Source organism: Manacus vitellinus, unplaced genomic scaffold (assembly GCF_001715985.3).
Source record: "Manacus vitellinus isolate BGI_N305 unplaced genomic scaffold, ASM171598v3 scaffold_24_pilon, whole genome shotgun sequence".
In the NCBI taxonomy this organism is placed as follows: domain Eukaryota; kingdom Metazoa; phylum Chordata; class Aves; order Passeriformes; family Pipridae; genus Manacus; species Manacus vitellinus.
The window spans coordinates 7,844,406-7,861,387 of NW_021939798.1; the positions used below are offsets into that span (position 1 = coordinate 7,844,406).

The 16,982-nt window shown below is 43.1% G+C and overlaps 1 protein-coding gene across 1 annotated transcript in view; it reads left to right on the forward strand.

Moving 5' to 3' along the window:
• Positions 1-16,982, forward strand: part of TOM1L1 (target of myb1 like 1 membrane trafficking protein) — a 33,744-nt gene that overhangs the window by 9,869 nt on the left and 6,893 nt on the right. The window contains exons 2-8 of the mRNA XM_018073132.1: positions 803-887; positions 3,081-3,159; positions 9,021-9,170; positions 9,596-9,715; positions 11,267-11,371; positions 11,962-12,078; positions 15,029-15,162. Of these exons, the coding sequence (XP_017928621.1) occupies positions 850-887; positions 3,081-3,159; positions 9,021-9,170; positions 9,596-9,715; positions 11,267-11,371; positions 11,962-12,078; positions 15,029-15,162 (743 nt within the window). The 5' untranslated portion in view covers positions 803-849. The remainder of the gene's footprint in view (positions 1-802; positions 888-3,080; positions 3,160-9,020; positions 9,171-9,595; positions 9,716-11,266; positions 11,372-11,961; positions 12,079-15,028; positions 15,163-16,982) is intronic.

The following is a 16,982-nucleotide window of genomic DNA, read 5'->3' on the forward strand; positions in this document are numbered from 1 at the left end:
CAGGTGATGATTTGGGTCCGGGCCGGGGGTGCGGGGCTGCCCGTCCGTGCGGCTCCGCGTTAGCGCCGAGCCCGGGGGAGCCTTGTCCCGGAGTGAGCCCTGTGCTGGGGGAGAGACCCCAGCCCCGGGGTCAGTCCTGTCCCGGGGGGAGCCCAGGTGGGAGCCCTTCCTCGGAGGGCTGAGCCTTGTCTCGGGTCGGAGCTCATCCCCGGGGCTAAACCCTGTCCCGGTGGTGGGAGCCCAGCCTCGCGGGGGTGAGCCCTGTTCCCGGGTTGGGGGAGCCAGCCTTCCGGGTGGTGGGAATGTCCTTGTTCCAGTGCAGAGAGCCCATTCCTCGGGGTGAGCCCTGTCCCAGTGAAGAGAGCCCAGCCCCGGGACCCGGTGGGTCCAGCCCCCCGGGGCAGTGCGGCCCCCGCTCGTCCCGCCCGCCGATCCGGGACGAGGGCCCGGCGCGTACCTTGGAGGCGGCGCCCCCCCCCCCCCCCCCCCCTTCCCTGCCCCGTGCCAGGAGGTGAAGAGACGGCGGGGCGGGAGGGGAGGGGAGAAGCGGCCGGATCCGGCGGATGGGGACGGGACGGGACGGGGCTGTCAGCCCCGCAGGAGCCCCGAGACGCTGCCGGGCAGCGGCCATGCTTTCGGGAGGCTCCGAAGGGACCCGTTCGGCACCCGCTCCGTGGGCAGTCCTGGTCGGTGAGTACCTGGCGGGGCCTCCGCGCCCCGTCCCGCCCTCGAGGGGAGCCGGGGCCGCCCCCTCTTCCCCGCCCGGCCGGTCTGAATCGGCGGCTCCCCTTGAGCCTTTCAGAGCGGGCGACGCTCGGATCGCTGCAGACCGAGGAGTGGGGGCAGTTCATGCACATCTGCGACCTGATCAACGCCACGGAGGAGGGGTGAGCGCGGCCGGGGGCGAGCGATCGACAGCGGCCGGTGCGCGGCTCGGAGGTGGCACCGGCGCTGCTCGAGGGCAAAGGGACACCGAGCAGGAGGTGTAGGGCGCTTGTGTGAAGTGACCCGAAACGAAATAGCAGCAGGGAGCACGTACCTCTGGTTCGTAGAAAAAAGCTTTGCCCGTCTCCGAGCCGACAGGACTTGTAGGGATTAGACTCGTAAGCTCTTCCCCGTGGACACGCGCTGGAGGAAAGGTGGTAACAAATGTTTCTCACCTGCGTCTGATGTATTTTGTACAACCTGTACTCCTGATCAGGCTAAACGGGTACCCCTGCCCTCTGCAAAACCCACCTATAAAAAGGCTTTGGGCACTTGGGTGCCTCCAACACTGTTTAAAACTCTCGGCTTTTAACCTGGAGTTCTGCACTGTCCAGTTGCTCAGCTGTGTCACAGCAGGGGTGAAGCGATGGCTGGGTCCCTGTTCAGTGGGATCCATCCCGTCAGGGTCTGTTCCCAGAGGCTCCCAGGACTGAGGTGGCCTCTTGCACATCCAGGTTTGCTCAGGTACTTGCTGCTCTGAGCTTCCTTGTTCTCACCTGTGAAAGGGGAAGAAGGAAATTCGTTCTCATGTAAGATCAGTTTTGCATTGCAAGAGCTCACTGCTAGCAGTGGCGTATTTTAACATCAGCTGAAGAGCTTTCTCCAGGAGAGTGAGATGGGCTTAGTTGCTGCACATGTATCTTTTTATTTTGTATCAACTTTTCTTCCCTCTCATTTTTTTGGATCCCACACTCTCACCCGTGGCTCTTAGTGCTTGGAATGTCAGTAATAACTCCCTTCTGGTTATTACCATAAGCAACAGCACGCTTTGACCCTCAGTGTTAGTTTTTATGTGAAGTTTCCATGCAACAGAGCTTTTCTTAATAAACTTATTTCCTCTTGTGCACAGCTTATGCTTACAGAGGAACTCCTTGTAACTTCCTCCTAGGCAGCTACTACTAGTCAGTCTGTAACAGGATACTAGGAACAGCAGAACTGCTGTATCTAATTAGGTAAATGGTTATTTTAATACAATATCCAGCTTCTGACCAGAGCATTTCCAGATGCTTCAGTGAGGGAAACAAGAAGCAGGAGTGGAATCATAGTACAGCTTTCTGCAAGGGAAAGTTTTCTTCTCCTCACTCATGCTCCCGTCCATCCCTTGATGCTTTCCTGGTATGCCTGGGTATGGCATAAGATTAAGAAAAATGAGAAGTATCTTCTTCTTTTTTTTCACATGAAGTATAACATTTCAAACTGAGAAATGCAGCGATGGTAAATACCCACTTAATTTTATTGGCTTTGAAATAATTTCAACAAACATTTCTTTTTTTTCTTATCGAAACATTGTGTTTGTGCCTATTGCTCCATCTTAGATTCTAGAGAGATCCTAAAGAGGCACTGGGACATCTTGTTTATGTTGATCATGATTGTTGGGCTGGCCCTAATAATTGTACACTATAGATAGTCCATATTAATGAGGCAAAACTGCTCCCCACGTGTGATAATCTCGATACCATCTTCCACCCTCTTCCTCCTACATAGATAGTTAAAAGATATGGGATGTATATATAGAAATCAAAATGGCTGGGTTGGAAATGGCCCTATCTCTGGGCTGGAATGGGTTGTCCATCCATACATGGTAATTACTCAGATGAGTTAAATGCATCCTGCAATTATAAGATTGGAAGTTATCCATGACACCCCTGCTCCCGACAGCCCTCCCAGCAGAATATTTTTTAATTGCATCATACGTGAAAAATAGGTACCAGCCAACTCTTGATACAGCTGGCAATTGATATTCCCTTTCTTGGCAATAAAAGCTAGATAAGTAGTTCTGTTGTACAATAGTGGGAAAATATAATTTTGGAGCAGACTTTACAGAGGAGAATAACTTTGTTTCTCTGCACAGTCTCTGGAGTAATGCACGGTCTGCAGTTACAAACCTGATTCACTGCTTTGTTGCTCTAGCTCAGTGCTGAAGTGATTTGGCTGAAATCAATGGGGCAATTGCTCTTGTTTTGTGTGGGTGTAAATACAGGGATGAATTTGGTGCCGTATCTCAGGCTGGTATTTTTGGGTCTTGGATGAAGTTATGAACTAGAAAAACAGCCCAATTTCACTGGTAACTTTTTCTCCTTAATTTCTTCTCACAGGCCTAAAGATGCAGTTAAGGCACTAAAGAAAAAGCTTGCAAAAAACTGTAACCATAAGGAGATCAGGCTCACCCTGTCTGTAAGTACAGCTATGTTTACATTAATTAGACACCAAGGAGGCAAACATTCTAAACGATAAGGTGGCATGCAAATTATCCCTGACACAACTCTCCGGGATGATTTCAGTCTTTGTTGTTTGTGTGCACAGCACTGCCACAGTGCAGATCAGATGGTCTGCCAGCATTCCATGGAATCCTGGATGATGCAAATTCTGACATTTATTGTTGTGGTTTTGTTTGGTTGGGTTTTTTTTTAAATTTGTACTATGTGGAAGTAGTATAGCTCTTATTTACTCTAGTGACTGTCCCTCTGTGAGTGCCCCACCTGTTTGTGAAAGACATGGAGGTTGGGTTATTACATAAAAGCTGCATTTGACCATTCTATTACTCACCTTGTGGTACTGATCTTAGTTAAACTAAGCACAGTGTGCAGCACGGTGGAATGTGTGATAACTGCTTTGTAAAAATAAATGTTATCACATCTAAATGAGAAACTTGCATGAAAAGGTAGCAACAATGAGTTAAGCAAGGGAGCAAGAGACAGGATAAGCCATGTGAAATCCAGATGTTATGACTGAAGGCTGTAGTGACTGGAAAGATTCTCACTTGACATAATCTGGCTTCCAAAACCTGACAGTGTTTCTAAACTGCCTCAGTGTTTGGGGAGGTGTCATTTCAGTCAATTTAAGATTTACTGGAGTTTGTTAATGCAGTTCCATTTTCCACTACACTGGTAATGTAGGCAGCAGCAGGAAGTTCTTAATGTTGTCATAAGTCCTGAGTTTCTGACTTGACTTGCTCTTGGCTAACAATAGTGCAACTGTGAGAAGAATCATATCATTTGTGTTTTAAGTTATTGGAGACTTTTGTCTTTCATTAATTGTCTAAAACTATTTTCAGCATTTCCTTTTTTGAGGTTGTAGGGGCCTGTCTGCATCACACTGACTACCATTACTCATGGCTTTGGTATTTGTTGTGCAAAATCATTATCTACATCAACATGTGCTGAGAAGTGATTAAGGAAGATCAGTGATGGACAGTGTGGAATTGTAGGTCGCTTAGCAATTGCCCAAGTGCCTCCTGACAAGTTAGAGATGCAGATAAATGTATTTAACATGTCAATTTATACCTGCAGCTGGTTCCATTTCCTCACTTCTTTCCTGGCTTCCTTCTCCCCTGTCTCTTGAGTCACGTTTGTGTGTGTGTTTTCTCTGTTTGCATAACAGAAACACTGGGTTTCCAGTGTACTTGCCATCCCTGTGTCAGCTCTGCTTTCCCTCTCCTCCAGTCCTTGGTGCAGTCCTTGTGCACCGAGGTCCTGCTCTGGGTATCTGACGCAGTCAATTTTGATAACCCAGTGTTTAGGTTTGGGAGCTGTTCCTTGGGTATTTACAGTGCAGATATACCCAAGGTGACCTTATAGCTCAGCCTTTGAGGATGTAAAAATGGGAGAAGGATCTTGTTTCAGGTGTATCCAAGGAAGAACTTTATCACTCTGTCCTGGAAGCTCACTGCATCTGCTCGCAGGAGGAGTGTTGGGTTCAGCTGGGATTGCAGTTCAACACTCTCAGTCTCTGTGCCATCCCAGGCCCCTTTCTCCCTGTCTGTTCTCACCCACACACATGTGCAAGTGTTACCTGTGCCTGTCAGGCAGTTGCATCCTTTTGGCCCAGCTTCTGTTTTCTTTTGCAGATTTCTCCTCCCTGTGTTCCTCAATATTTTTTCCTTTTTTTTTTTTAATTTAAATAAGTTACAGCCTTTCCTTTAACTCTCTTTCAGCTTTAGTTCTTATGTAAGATCTTCTATCCTTTGCTTCTCCCTCTGCCCCTGACTTCTTTCCTTTTTGGTTTTTTACCAGTACTGCCATCAGTTTAGCACATGTGAAACCTTTCCTTTAATGACCCCACTGCTGGCCACATGTGGCTTTTAACTTTGTTCCCAAATCACTCTTCCTGTGTGCTGTATCTTCTATTTTTATCTTCTTAATTGCCTTAATGAAATTGTTCCTGTTTCCCATTTTGAAATGCTTAGATTACAACAGCAAATCATTGCAAAGGGAAAAACAGAAATAATTTTCAATTTCTGAAACAGAAGCCCTTCCCTCCTAGTGCAACTCTCATCTCATAAAGTTGTTTTCCTCCCAGATTTTTGCAAAAATAAGGACTCTTTTTTTTATGAACTATGAGTGCCTGTATTTCCTGTAGTAAATGTGGTCCTCCAGCCTTTGGGATTCAACATCTTACCCACATTAGGTAAAATTAAGGATCTACAAATCTCATTTCTTTTGAAAGGTGCTTTGATCCACTTCTCTCTGCTCAACCTTGAAATCCTAGAATTTAATCTTTCTTATGAAGCTGCTTAAGGAGCACAGAATGAAGTGTGAGTGTCTTCATCAAAGCAGCACAACTGCACGTGTTAGCCCTGATTATGTTATTGAGACGTGTTAAATCTCAGCAGTGTCTTCCTTCTCCTGGCTCGTAAGTGCATATTTATTTATTTGGAGGAAGAAGGCTGAGTGCCAGCTCTATAATGTGCTTGGTTTCATGTGCTCTGAGCTGCAGAGTTTACCTGTGAAGTCATGTGAAAGGAGGTTTATGTGTGTCAGGCCATGAAGTTGCTCCATGCCCAGCCTTTGATAACACCGAGGCTTGGCAGTGGAGATTGTGCAATCAGAGGGAAGAGGATTAGAACTTTCAGGCTGGAATCCAACCAAGTGTGTGTGTGTGTGTTACTTGACTTTTTATTACTGATAGACTTTGGATACCTAAAGTCTGTTTGTGTGGTGAACACTGGGGTACCTGTTCAGTTGTCATATTAAATCTCATATTAAATGTGTCCCTCTCTGTGCCTGTGTCCACACACACACTCTTACATTCAAAGCAGTGGGCAGAAATTTAAGATTGTTGTTTCATTTCTGCATTACATTGTTGAGAAATGTTTTAAAGGGAGTCATTTTCTCAGTGAAATTGGGAATGTCCCATCCTTGGAAGTGTTCAAGACCAAGTTGTATGGGGCCCTTAGCAACCTGATCTAGTGGATTATGTCTCTACCCATGGCAAGGGGATTGGAACTATTTGATCTTTAAGGTCCCTTCCAAGTGAAACCATTTTGTGATTGTATGATTGGCAAGATTTAAATTTTGGAGGATTTTTTTCTAAGAATATTTCTGCTTTTCCTTTCAATAGTCTGTACTTTTCTAGATGTACAAAAAAATTTAGCATGGCAAATGTGGCCTTCAGATTTTACTTTGTTAAATTAACATGTCACAGAGCAGAGGATCTAAAAAACAAAAACATGAGAGAGCCTTCCAGCTCCTCAATCAAAACAGTCCTAGTCCGTTTTATTATACTTTATGGTATACATGGGCAAAGAAGAAAAGCAAAGGACGTTGAGTGGGACATTGAAATGTGAAATTTGAAAAAGTGAAGACTTCTGAAAATGGAATATTTTTGAAATGCTGAATCTTGGTGAAGTGTGCATAGCCCCTGCACTGTAATTGGGGAATGGCAGCTGAGAGAGCTGCTCATACCGGTTTGTTTTAAGTGCTGGCCTTGGAAATAGCATCTTGCTGTTCAAAAACTCTTCTGGGGAGACATCAGCGTGTGTTCATACAGTGTAATCCTGGAGATGGATTAATGGCTTGTTCCCTTTGAGTCAGAAATGCGAAGAAGCGAACAGTTCACCTGTGTTTTCTTGTGTTGACCTTAGCTCTGACAAGTGTCCATCACACACTGCACCCCTTCCTTACAGCTTTATGGACCATTCCTGGCTGCTTTAGATGAGCAGCAAATCTTCTGGAATTCTGAGTGAGGTCTCTATTGATAAGGAATGTAGTTGACTTTCTGCTGTGCTCACCAACTTCTCCCTTTTTGTGTTTCTGCTTTACAGTTTGGCTTCACCTCTCTGTACATGCCTTTTACCACATTAGTTCTGTGATTCTGATTCCAGCCAGAAGGCTGGGATTACACAGGTTTCCCCCTTTTTTGCTCAGTGCAGATCTCCTCTGGTATCAGTGAGCCTGGAACAGCCTCTCTGTCCATTCCAACCCTTCTCATATCCAGTGTGTCACTTACAGGAAGTTTGGTTGAAATTAATTCACCAGTTTTGTTATTAAAACACGTTTCTGTTGAGATTCCACTGTGCTATGTGGAGCAGTAGCTGACTTGGCCACCTTGGATCTATTCCTTCCAGTGGAGCTCCCTGGGATGGTGAAGTCCTATTTGCACAATAAATACCCGTATTGAAATTCTAATGAAAGGTGTTATTAGCATGAAAGTGGCTTGTTCATGAATGGTCCAGTTAAAAATAATTGAGTCAAATTCTTCTTTTTCTCATACCAGCTTAGTTTCTCTCTGAGTGGGCTGGACTGGCATAATTGAGTGGAGGATCCAGCCCATTAGTTCAGTACTTTCATTCAGTGGGTAAATACCCAGTCCCTTAAGCAGGGAATTAATAATAGGGAGTAGCATACCAAATTTCCCATGCACTGGGTTGAAAATATTTTACACAGACCATCTTTGAAGTACTGCACAGGCAAATAACTTGGCTTATTAGCATATGTTTCATGTACTCTCTATGAAAAATAATGTTTCTAGCCAAGATTTTTTTTGTAATTATCTTTCAGTTAGTTTTTTGCACAGCAGTCTACCAGAGTCTCTTTGTTCTACCCTGTTTTCATTTTGGCAATGTATTTTCTTCTGGTCTTAAACCTGTTCTCCTGTAAATTCATGATCACACTGAGGGAAAAATCCCCAAGTCCTGAGGCTAGAAAATGAGTTACTAAAATGATTTCACTTAGTCAAATATAGTCTGCTGTGAATAGGAAAGTATATTTAACCTACTTTTATCAAGATTACATTATCATACCTTAAAATATGTTTATCCTTTTGAGAATATGTCTTGTCTGTTACATGATTCAAGGGAAGTTTTCTCTGGAAACCCATGAAATTTTGCAGCCTTTTGTTAATGTCAACCCTTTGCTTTCACCTTTTCACCTTCCCTCTTACACTGGGAGAGAAAGGGAAGCTGCAGTTGAAGGGCAAGAAGCACAGGAGGGTGACCATTTTTCCTGATTCTGGATCCAATCTGATTGACTCCAGTTTCCCATCAAGACTTGTATTGGCCTGATCTCAGGTGACTGGGATGGAGTGGCAGCTTTTGATATCTCTTCTGCAAAATGGGAATGGTAGTTGGTCACCTCCAAATGCACAAGAGAGAGAAGCTTTATGTCACCACCTCATGCTGCTGTGTTTGATAGGGCAGATATGTTGCTTACAGGGATCCTACTCTGAGCATTTCAAGCAGAGTTTTGGAAGCAGACTTCCTTCATGAAGGTGAATGTGACAATTGGAACATTTCAGCTCTTCTGTTTCAAATGATTGTGACCTTTGAAAAGCATGAAGAAACTGTGCTCTGAGCTGTTGATTTTGTTCTCTTCTATTTTATCATTAGTCTCTCACTTACAGGGCAGATTAGAAGAGAGACATTTAGTGATGTGATTTTCTTCTCTTGCAGAGTTCTTCAGAATCTGTCAGACCTATGTGCTAGGCAGTGAATTAATTCTATTGCTAAGTCTGTACAAGTAATCTTTTTAAGCTTTGGATAGATTTTGTGCTGTTAAGGTACTGTATGTTTCAGTTACTGCTATGGCATGGAAACAAGTGTGACCACACTTCTCTGTTAAAAATAGTTTAACTGTGGCTGACACATCTCCTTTGTACTGCACAGGTATAACAGAGCACACAGTGAGCTGCAATAATCTGTTCATTCCTGCTAATCCTCATAACTCCTTAAAACAAATTAAACAAAAGGAAACAAAAGCACTCAAGTTGTGGGTTTTTTCCCCAGTCTCTGTGTAACAGAAGGATTTTTGTGTGTGCAGCTGCTTGACATGTGTATGGAGAACTGTGGCCCAAGATTCCAGTCTTTAGTTGTGAAGAAAGATTTCTGCAAAGACAAGCTGGTGAAATTACTGAACCCAAGATACAATCTGCCAATTGACATGCAGGAGAAAATCTTGACCTATATCATGGTGAGTCTGTAGAGCAAACTGTAAGTGCTCACAGTGTCTCTGCTATATGGGAAACATTTCATGGTGCAGCCCATTTCTGTACCATAACGTGTTCTGGGAACCTCTTCCTAGAGCAGACCCTGTTCTTGCTGCTGCTGCTTCACACAGGAGTGGCACAGACTGGAAGACAAAGGCAGACAACTGGAAAACCTCCACCTTTTCTATTCCCTTCCCAGTCTGTGCACATGCTGTGGCTGTGGCTGCACTCAGCCAGCAGGATGAGAGGTAACTCTGGAGCTTTTGTGGTTCCTGCTGCTTTGAATGGAGCCCTCCAGGGTGGATGTAGGGAATGACCTGTCTTTAGGACAACACATTTTAAAAGCATTTGTCTGACCCACTGACTGACCATTTCTGTCACTGTTTTGTTCCTGACATTTCAACACTAGACGTGGGCCCGAGGTTTTCAAGGAATGGTGGATGTGAGTGAAGTAAAAGAAGTTTACCTGGAATTGCTGAAGAAAGGAGTGGAGTTTCCATCCCCTCACACCAGCAGTGGTGGACCTAAGGTGAGGATATACAGGGATACTTCAAGAGCAGGATATGTTAATTGTTTGAGCTCTGCAGACAAAGAAGGTGTGTTTGGTTTGGGATTCTTTTTATTAAAATGCTCCAGGGCAGAATATGACAAACCTACTTAAGCACGTGAGCAGGAATCGGTTTCAATTATAACAGCTAAGATAACAACAAAGAAACCTGACCTATATATAATAGTTTATTTTATTGCCAACCACAGATCAGTGGATATGTTCTCAAAAATGAAGCATCTCTGTCTTGAGACTTTCAAAGATTTGACCATGCTGTTTACTTTAAAAAAAAAAAAAGAGTGCTGAGTGCTCCAAACTTGTCAGCTTCTGAAAGCCTCAACAAAAATGAGTAAGGCTTTCACAAAATACATACTGTTCAGAACATGAGCGTCATCTATCCTTAAATCAAGAGTTGTAGAACTATAAAAAAGACTATTATCTTTATATCTCTCCAGCTGTTTTCACAGTCCATACACAATAATTGTTATTTAAGCCTGTGTGATAGGTAGGACCGTGTAGCATCTAGAACATTAAATATAAGTATGGCTTGAGCATTGGACATCAGCTGAAAATACAGTACATGTTTTAAAGCCCTTTTTTTCTGTTTTTTTATTCTATTATAAGAGTTTTCACAAGAGTTTTGAGCAGTGTGAAAGCTATCCACCACAGGGTGAAACCTTGCAATATAGACCTAGATGCCTATAATCAGTGCAGACAGGAATAACTCAGATTTATCCTGAGTTTGATTTGATGGCTGAATAGTGGAGTGCACAAAAGCTTATGTATTTGAAGGTTGTTTGCCCAAGCTGTGTGAAGAATGCTCTCAATAGACAATAATTTATTTTCCTCACCAAGTACAGCAGAGATTATTTTGTCAACCACATGTATTTGACAGTTAAAATCTGGCAAACCTTCTGTTGATCTCAGCAACAGCAGACCTGAACAGAGTTTTTACCTCAGTCTCTAGGAAGTGAAGGACCTGTACTGTGTATTCCTTTGCTGGCTGGGTTTGGATTTGGATTTTTTTTTTAGCAGTCAGATCAAATACAATGCAGGTGAAGCTTTCTGCAGGCAGAGTGTTCCAGCTTTTCAATCCAGAAGGCTTTTGTTGTTCACCTTCTGCAGAGCCCCAGACTCAACCCCCCAGCCTTGCTACTGCTTCCAAGTGTGATCTCATTGTAAACTGTCCTTCACTGTAAAGCTGCAGTGGCACTTTGGGAGGGACTCGTGGCTGTTGGATGGCTCACGAGTTCCTTGCTAGCCCGTTCTTTAGCCATTTCCACTTTATCCTGTGATGGAATTTACTTGCAAGCCCTTTTCAAAGATACCTGAATTCCAAGCCTCGTTTCATGACAAAACAGCCATTAGATTTATTTTTGTAAACAGACCTTGCTCAACAAATTCCCTGGGAGCACTGATTATGAGAAAGCTGCTGCCCAGTTGTCTGGTCTGACAGGGATGATCCTCTCTCAGCAGGATGTCTGCACCAGTTCCTTTGTTCAACCCAAGCTCTGCTCTTTTGTCTTTCCACAGACACCTCGGTCTTCTACAAAGTCATCACCCTCCTCTGCTTGTCCTGCCAAACGTTCCTTCCTGCCTCTTCCCACGGGCCCAACGCTGTTGTTGACTCCAGAGCAGGTGCAGTACTACAGGTTTAGAGCAGGGCAGGTCCACTTGAAACGTGCTGTTAATGTGTGACTCCAGCAGCCTGGGTGCTCAGGCCGCTGAAGGGACCATCAGATCAAGGGATACAGCTCTAAATTCATGGGTTTGGGTTCCTGGAATCATTTACTCAAGTGTGTGAGTATCTAGTCATGTCTTACAGTGCTGCTATGCAGATTGATAAAAACTACTTCAAAGGTGAGTGAGAAAGCCAGACTTACTTCTACATAAGGCTTGTGTGAAAAGATTGTTCTGAAAAGCAGGAAGGAAAGGACAGTTCACTTCTGTTCCTGCCTCCCTGTAGCTAACTAAAAGGAGTAAGAGTGACATTAGTGAGAGGGATTAGCTGCAAGGAAAACAAGTAGTGCTATCAGGTTTGGATCTTAGTTTGATTACACATATAAAAGCTGAGCTAATTCCATTCATTTTCATGGCACGTCACTGGAGTAAAATAATGCTAATTAGGCTCATATTATACCTAATGGGGAAGAAAGTATGTATTAGGGGTAAGAATTATTCTGCTTTATCTGCTCACCTACACAATATTCTCCTATTGAATTCAACAGGTTGGGAAACTGTACAGTGAACTGGATATGGCAAAAATGAACGTGAGAGTCATGTCATCGATATTAAAAGAAAATGCTCCTGGCTCTGAAAATCCAGATGATATGAATCTTTTACAGGTATATGATAATTCATTGGTGGGGCATGTCGATTTGGTTAAAGCTGATTTTAAAATATGCTGCATCCTTTTTTTTAACATCTGGATTCGAGCTGACAAATGGAATCCATCAACAGGTTTCGATCTCTGGTTTTTGCTCAGCTTTTCTTTTGTCTCCTTCACCTGCCCCTGACATCGAGATAGTCAGGAAAAGACAATACAGCTTGCAATGCAAATTTAAGCTCTAGGGAATTCCAAGGGCAAAGGAATTTCATAATGGAGCGTTCTCTGTTAAGCATGTTCTGTCAAACAGCCCAGAGAACATTCCAGTAGAACGCAGTTGCCTTGTGGGAAAACAGGTGATGACACAGTCTTGCTCTCGTATCCGTCCTGCAGTTGTCAGTGCTCTCTTTGTTATTACCAGTACCTTGGAGGCAGACTGAAGGCCAGTGAGGAATATGAAGCATTGGCTTGACCTCAGAGGTTGGGAGCTTGCTGTGCTACAGGTGCATCCACGTGCTCCCAAAGTGTAGCCTGGAGGAATTGTATTGCGATAGCCCAGTTCGGAGTCGACAGTGAACGTGTAGATGTTCCTTCTGTGACATCATTTCTTCTACTTGCTTATGCTGTGGTTTCTATTTTAGAAATTAAAAATACAGTATTACTTTAGCATTTCAATAGTGACCTATGTCAATGGAAGTTTTTCTGTTCCATACTGTGTGCAAGAGCTTGAAAAGCTTTTATCCCATCCTTCTGTTTCTAAACTTACCTTCAAACTTCTATGATGAGGATGCATTTTTAGCAGTTTTACAGCATTAAATGTTTTGGAGAACTAATCTAATTTTTGCAAGCCTTGAGTGCACTTCTTCTGCCCAGTGTAGAAATTTTCCTTTGCAAGGAACCCTTATTGAGTGCTGTTGAGAATACAGGGGTTTTATCTGCTTGGCCACCTCTGTCCAGTCCATGACAGGGTAAATGTTTCTGGTTATGAAACAGGAAAAATATGTCTCTCCTTTCCTGTCTCCTGCTGTGGCCCTTCTGCATGTGGGTGCACAGATTCAGTTGCCCACAGTAAACCAGTGGATTCCTATTGACACTCCCAGTAATAAAATTGTTGGCAAAAGGTTGAGGACAGGGTGTGGAGTTCCCATATGTGGGAGAGTGACTGAAAACTCATTCCTTTCACTGTTGTTCTTTCCGTTCTTTTTCCCCTGTGCCTGGAGTGGAATAAAGCATCAAGCAGGGCCACCCTGTTCCTTGAACAGTGTTTAATGTTCCCTTTTGTTTGTGGCACTACCTGGTTTGCTTGGATTAGGCTTTTGTTGTCAGAGAACAAAGTCCTTTATTAAAGGAGCTGCTTGTTCAGGCTTTGAGTGAGTTGGAGACACTGATTTCAGTCCTTTTGACTACATGGAGTCTCCCAATAAGTGCTAAAACAGGGTGAGCTTGATCAGTGCAACATGTTTTCAGTTCTTTATCTTCATTAGTGGCCAGGCTCCTCCCTTTCTCCACCCTGTTTTGGACAAGGCTTAAGATATCAGATCTTACTTGAAATAATGTGCTGGCCAATAATAGTAGTTAAAGAATAGCTCAGTGTCAGCCAAGAAGAGTCACAAACTTTTGTACTGGATAGTGAATAGATATACTGGATGAACGTGCAGGAATGTGGGTCCAGAGCAGCAGCTGGTAAGAATTAGCACAAATGTATGGGAATCACTGATGATTGTTATTCCAGCTGCTGCTTCTTCATTGTAAAACTCCAGTTTTTCAAAAAAGGAGAGTGCACGAGGAGCAAAGCCCGGCAGATCCATGCCTGAAATGAGAGTCTCAATTTCCTTCTCTCTGGATTATTGATACTTGCAAAGGAGCCAGTCTGCTTGTGTAATGGAGCCATAAGAAATATATGTTTTTTAAATGCTGATCAGGTAGTAAAGTGTGGAGCCTGAAAGGTTTTAAATTTAATTACAGACATTAAGCCGAATAGGTTTTTGTGCATTTTATCCTGGGCTATGAAGATACAGTACTGAAAAGTACAGCACTCTGTAATCCTGACACAGATTTGGCAAAGGGGTGCAAATTTTCTTTTTACATAAGTAATTTATCTCCGTGAAGTATGTGGTTTTTTGAGGAAAAATCAGATCACTTTGAAAATAATACCAGAGAAATTTCTGGATAGCAGTGTGCAAATAAAGTGATTTCCCCCCACCATTTTTTGGTTTTTTTTAAGTGGAGCCAGCCAGCATTTGCAAATGAAGGGGAAAAAAAAATGTTGGCTGAGTTAAAGTTCCTGTTGCTAAAGAATTTGTTTCTTTGAACATGCAAAGTTCTACAGAGGAGAGTAATATAAACAAACTGTGTTCCGTTTCAACTGGTAATAATGCAAAGTTCTGCTTGATGAACCCTCATAATTCTCCCATCAAGTGGTTCTGTAAGGTTTGTGTTACTTTCTCAAAAGTGCATAGGTGAAATGCATCCAGACTTCCCCACTCAGAGGAATAGTTAGAGCTGGAGACTTGTGTCACTTCTGACCTTCAGGTCACTATTGTCTTTTCTTCAAGCAGACACTGAACAGGATTACATCCAAGCATCCTGCTGAGTTTAATCAGCTTCAAGCAGAATCAAATCACATTTGCTCTACATCGCCCAGAGGGATCTGTGTTATTTTGCAATGTGTAATTTAGACTTTAGAGACAGATATATCTTCAGAAACGAAGATGGGTCAAGAGGCAGGGGTTGGGTAGGAGTGCTGGCTGTGGTGGTGGGAGTTGTGAACCTGCACTGCAGAGGTCAAACACATGAACATTGTCCCATTTGCAATTCAAGCAAATGGCACATGTGGTTTGTGTAAATTAAGGAATATTGCCTGTGAGTCTGCAAGGCTGGAGTGTCTTATCATTCATCTCCAGAACTGACAAACTGAGAGATCACTGTTACAATTTATTCATTTATTTTTCTTCCCTTGCCTCGGGCAGAAACTGTATAAGACCTGTCGGATGATGCAGGAGAGGATCATGGAATTGTTGGTGACAGTGGAGAATGAAGATGTGATAGTTGAGTTAATACAAGTAAATGAAGACCTGAATAATGTCCTCCTGGGACATGAAAGGTAAGCACAGGGTCTCTCTCCTCACATTTGGAATCCTAACTGAATTAAGTGCACTTAGTGGACAGATGGTCCCTGGTGTTGATCCTCCACATGGGACTGATTTTATCCTTATATCCTGAAAAGAAACATGATTGCAAAAAGAGGAAGTTATATATTTGCCTTCTTCTAAACACTCCAGAATTGGTTCAGGAAGGTAGTTAGAAAACCATTAGAATGGAGTAAAAGGAGTTAACAGCACAGACAGTAAGTCAGATGGAGGCACACAAACGGGATTCATTTTGGAATTTGACACTCCTTTTTGGGAGTGCCCAGTGAATTTGTCATCAGCCTGCTGCAAAACCTTTGGTGCTGGTGATGGTCCTTATCTCTGTTAAGTGTCTGTGCTTTCAGGAAGGAATAGTTGTTCTCCTTTCTAAGCAACTTTGACAGCTTTACTGCAGGAACTGGCCGTGGAGCAGCATTCTGCCTCATTGCACACCTAAGAGAGTCACTTGCTGTTCTCAGCTGGATTGAAACAGACTGTTCTGCTTGTCTTACAGCAGAAAATGTTTCTTTCTTTCACACATGAAAGCACTGCAGGGCTCCTGTTGACATCCTGGGTGTTTGTCTGTTATGGCATTGGTAGCATGAGTAGATGCCAGCAAAACTGAAATTATTGTTAAACTCAAAATTCCAGTGTTAGCCCCCAAAATATCACATGAGTACACTCATGGAGAGTATTCAGATTTAATAGGAGCTACCCTTCCATCTTAAGTAGTTGATCTCTTCCATGGCTAGGAAATGTTCTAGAAATCATTAAAGTGCAATGGTTCGTGATTAAATTTAGCAGATTTATAGAATTCAGTCATCTTTTCTTTTTAATCCTCTTCCAAATGCTGCACTGAAAATATCACTAATTCTTGTAAGTGTCATAGGCCCAAACTTTGGGCCTAATCTTGGCAACATTTAGTTGTCATTTATTCATTTATCCCTAAATCTTATGTCTGCAGTACTGTTACCATAAATTACAGCAACTGCCTTGAAAGAACTGTTTTCTCACTTCTTGCTTGAAGAAGTTTTTCATTTTAAAAAGCAAAACAGGAATTCTGTTCAGCATTTGTAAATCCACTGATGTCAGAGGTGGGCTTACATTTTTCATTATAACTGATGAATACTGGCAAGGCCAGGAATCTCTTGAACTGTGAATAGAAGCTTGTGGGTATAATTTAACAAATGCCTTATGAAAGACCTGGTGGTTGAAGGACTAATTAATTTACCATTATGAAACTGGACAGAAAATACTGCATTCTAATACTATAATGTTATGGTTTATATGTAATGAGTCTTCCTGGGTGCAGATCCATTGCACTTTGGAGCTGATAAAGTATGAAAATGTATTTAGTTAATTTTGTGTTGCAGATTTGTCCTTTGGCTCTCCCCCTGAACAATGAGATGTGCAAAGGGCAAACTGATTTTAACGAGCTGCATCTGTTTCATGCTGTGGGTATTGTTTGAGGACAAGTCGTGCTGCATTCCCTGTTTCTCATTATTAATGTAGAATCCAAATTAAATCCGGAGCAATCTCTGTTGTGCAACAAAGGGCTCTTGTGTGTAACAGTGCTTCCCTCTAGTGTCTGTAGCCTCTAGGTCCTTCCTGGATTTCAGAGAAACATTTTGTGGTCTGCAGTTGGAAAGGCTTTTTCCTTCTGTTCCTCTGTTCATCTGTGTTCTCTTTCTGGCCCTCACTGGTACAATAACCCTGAACAGTGTAGACAGTCTCGTGCCTGTGTCACTCAGGGCTCTTGGTGCTGAAACAGTGTGACCTTCTGGATGCTGAATGT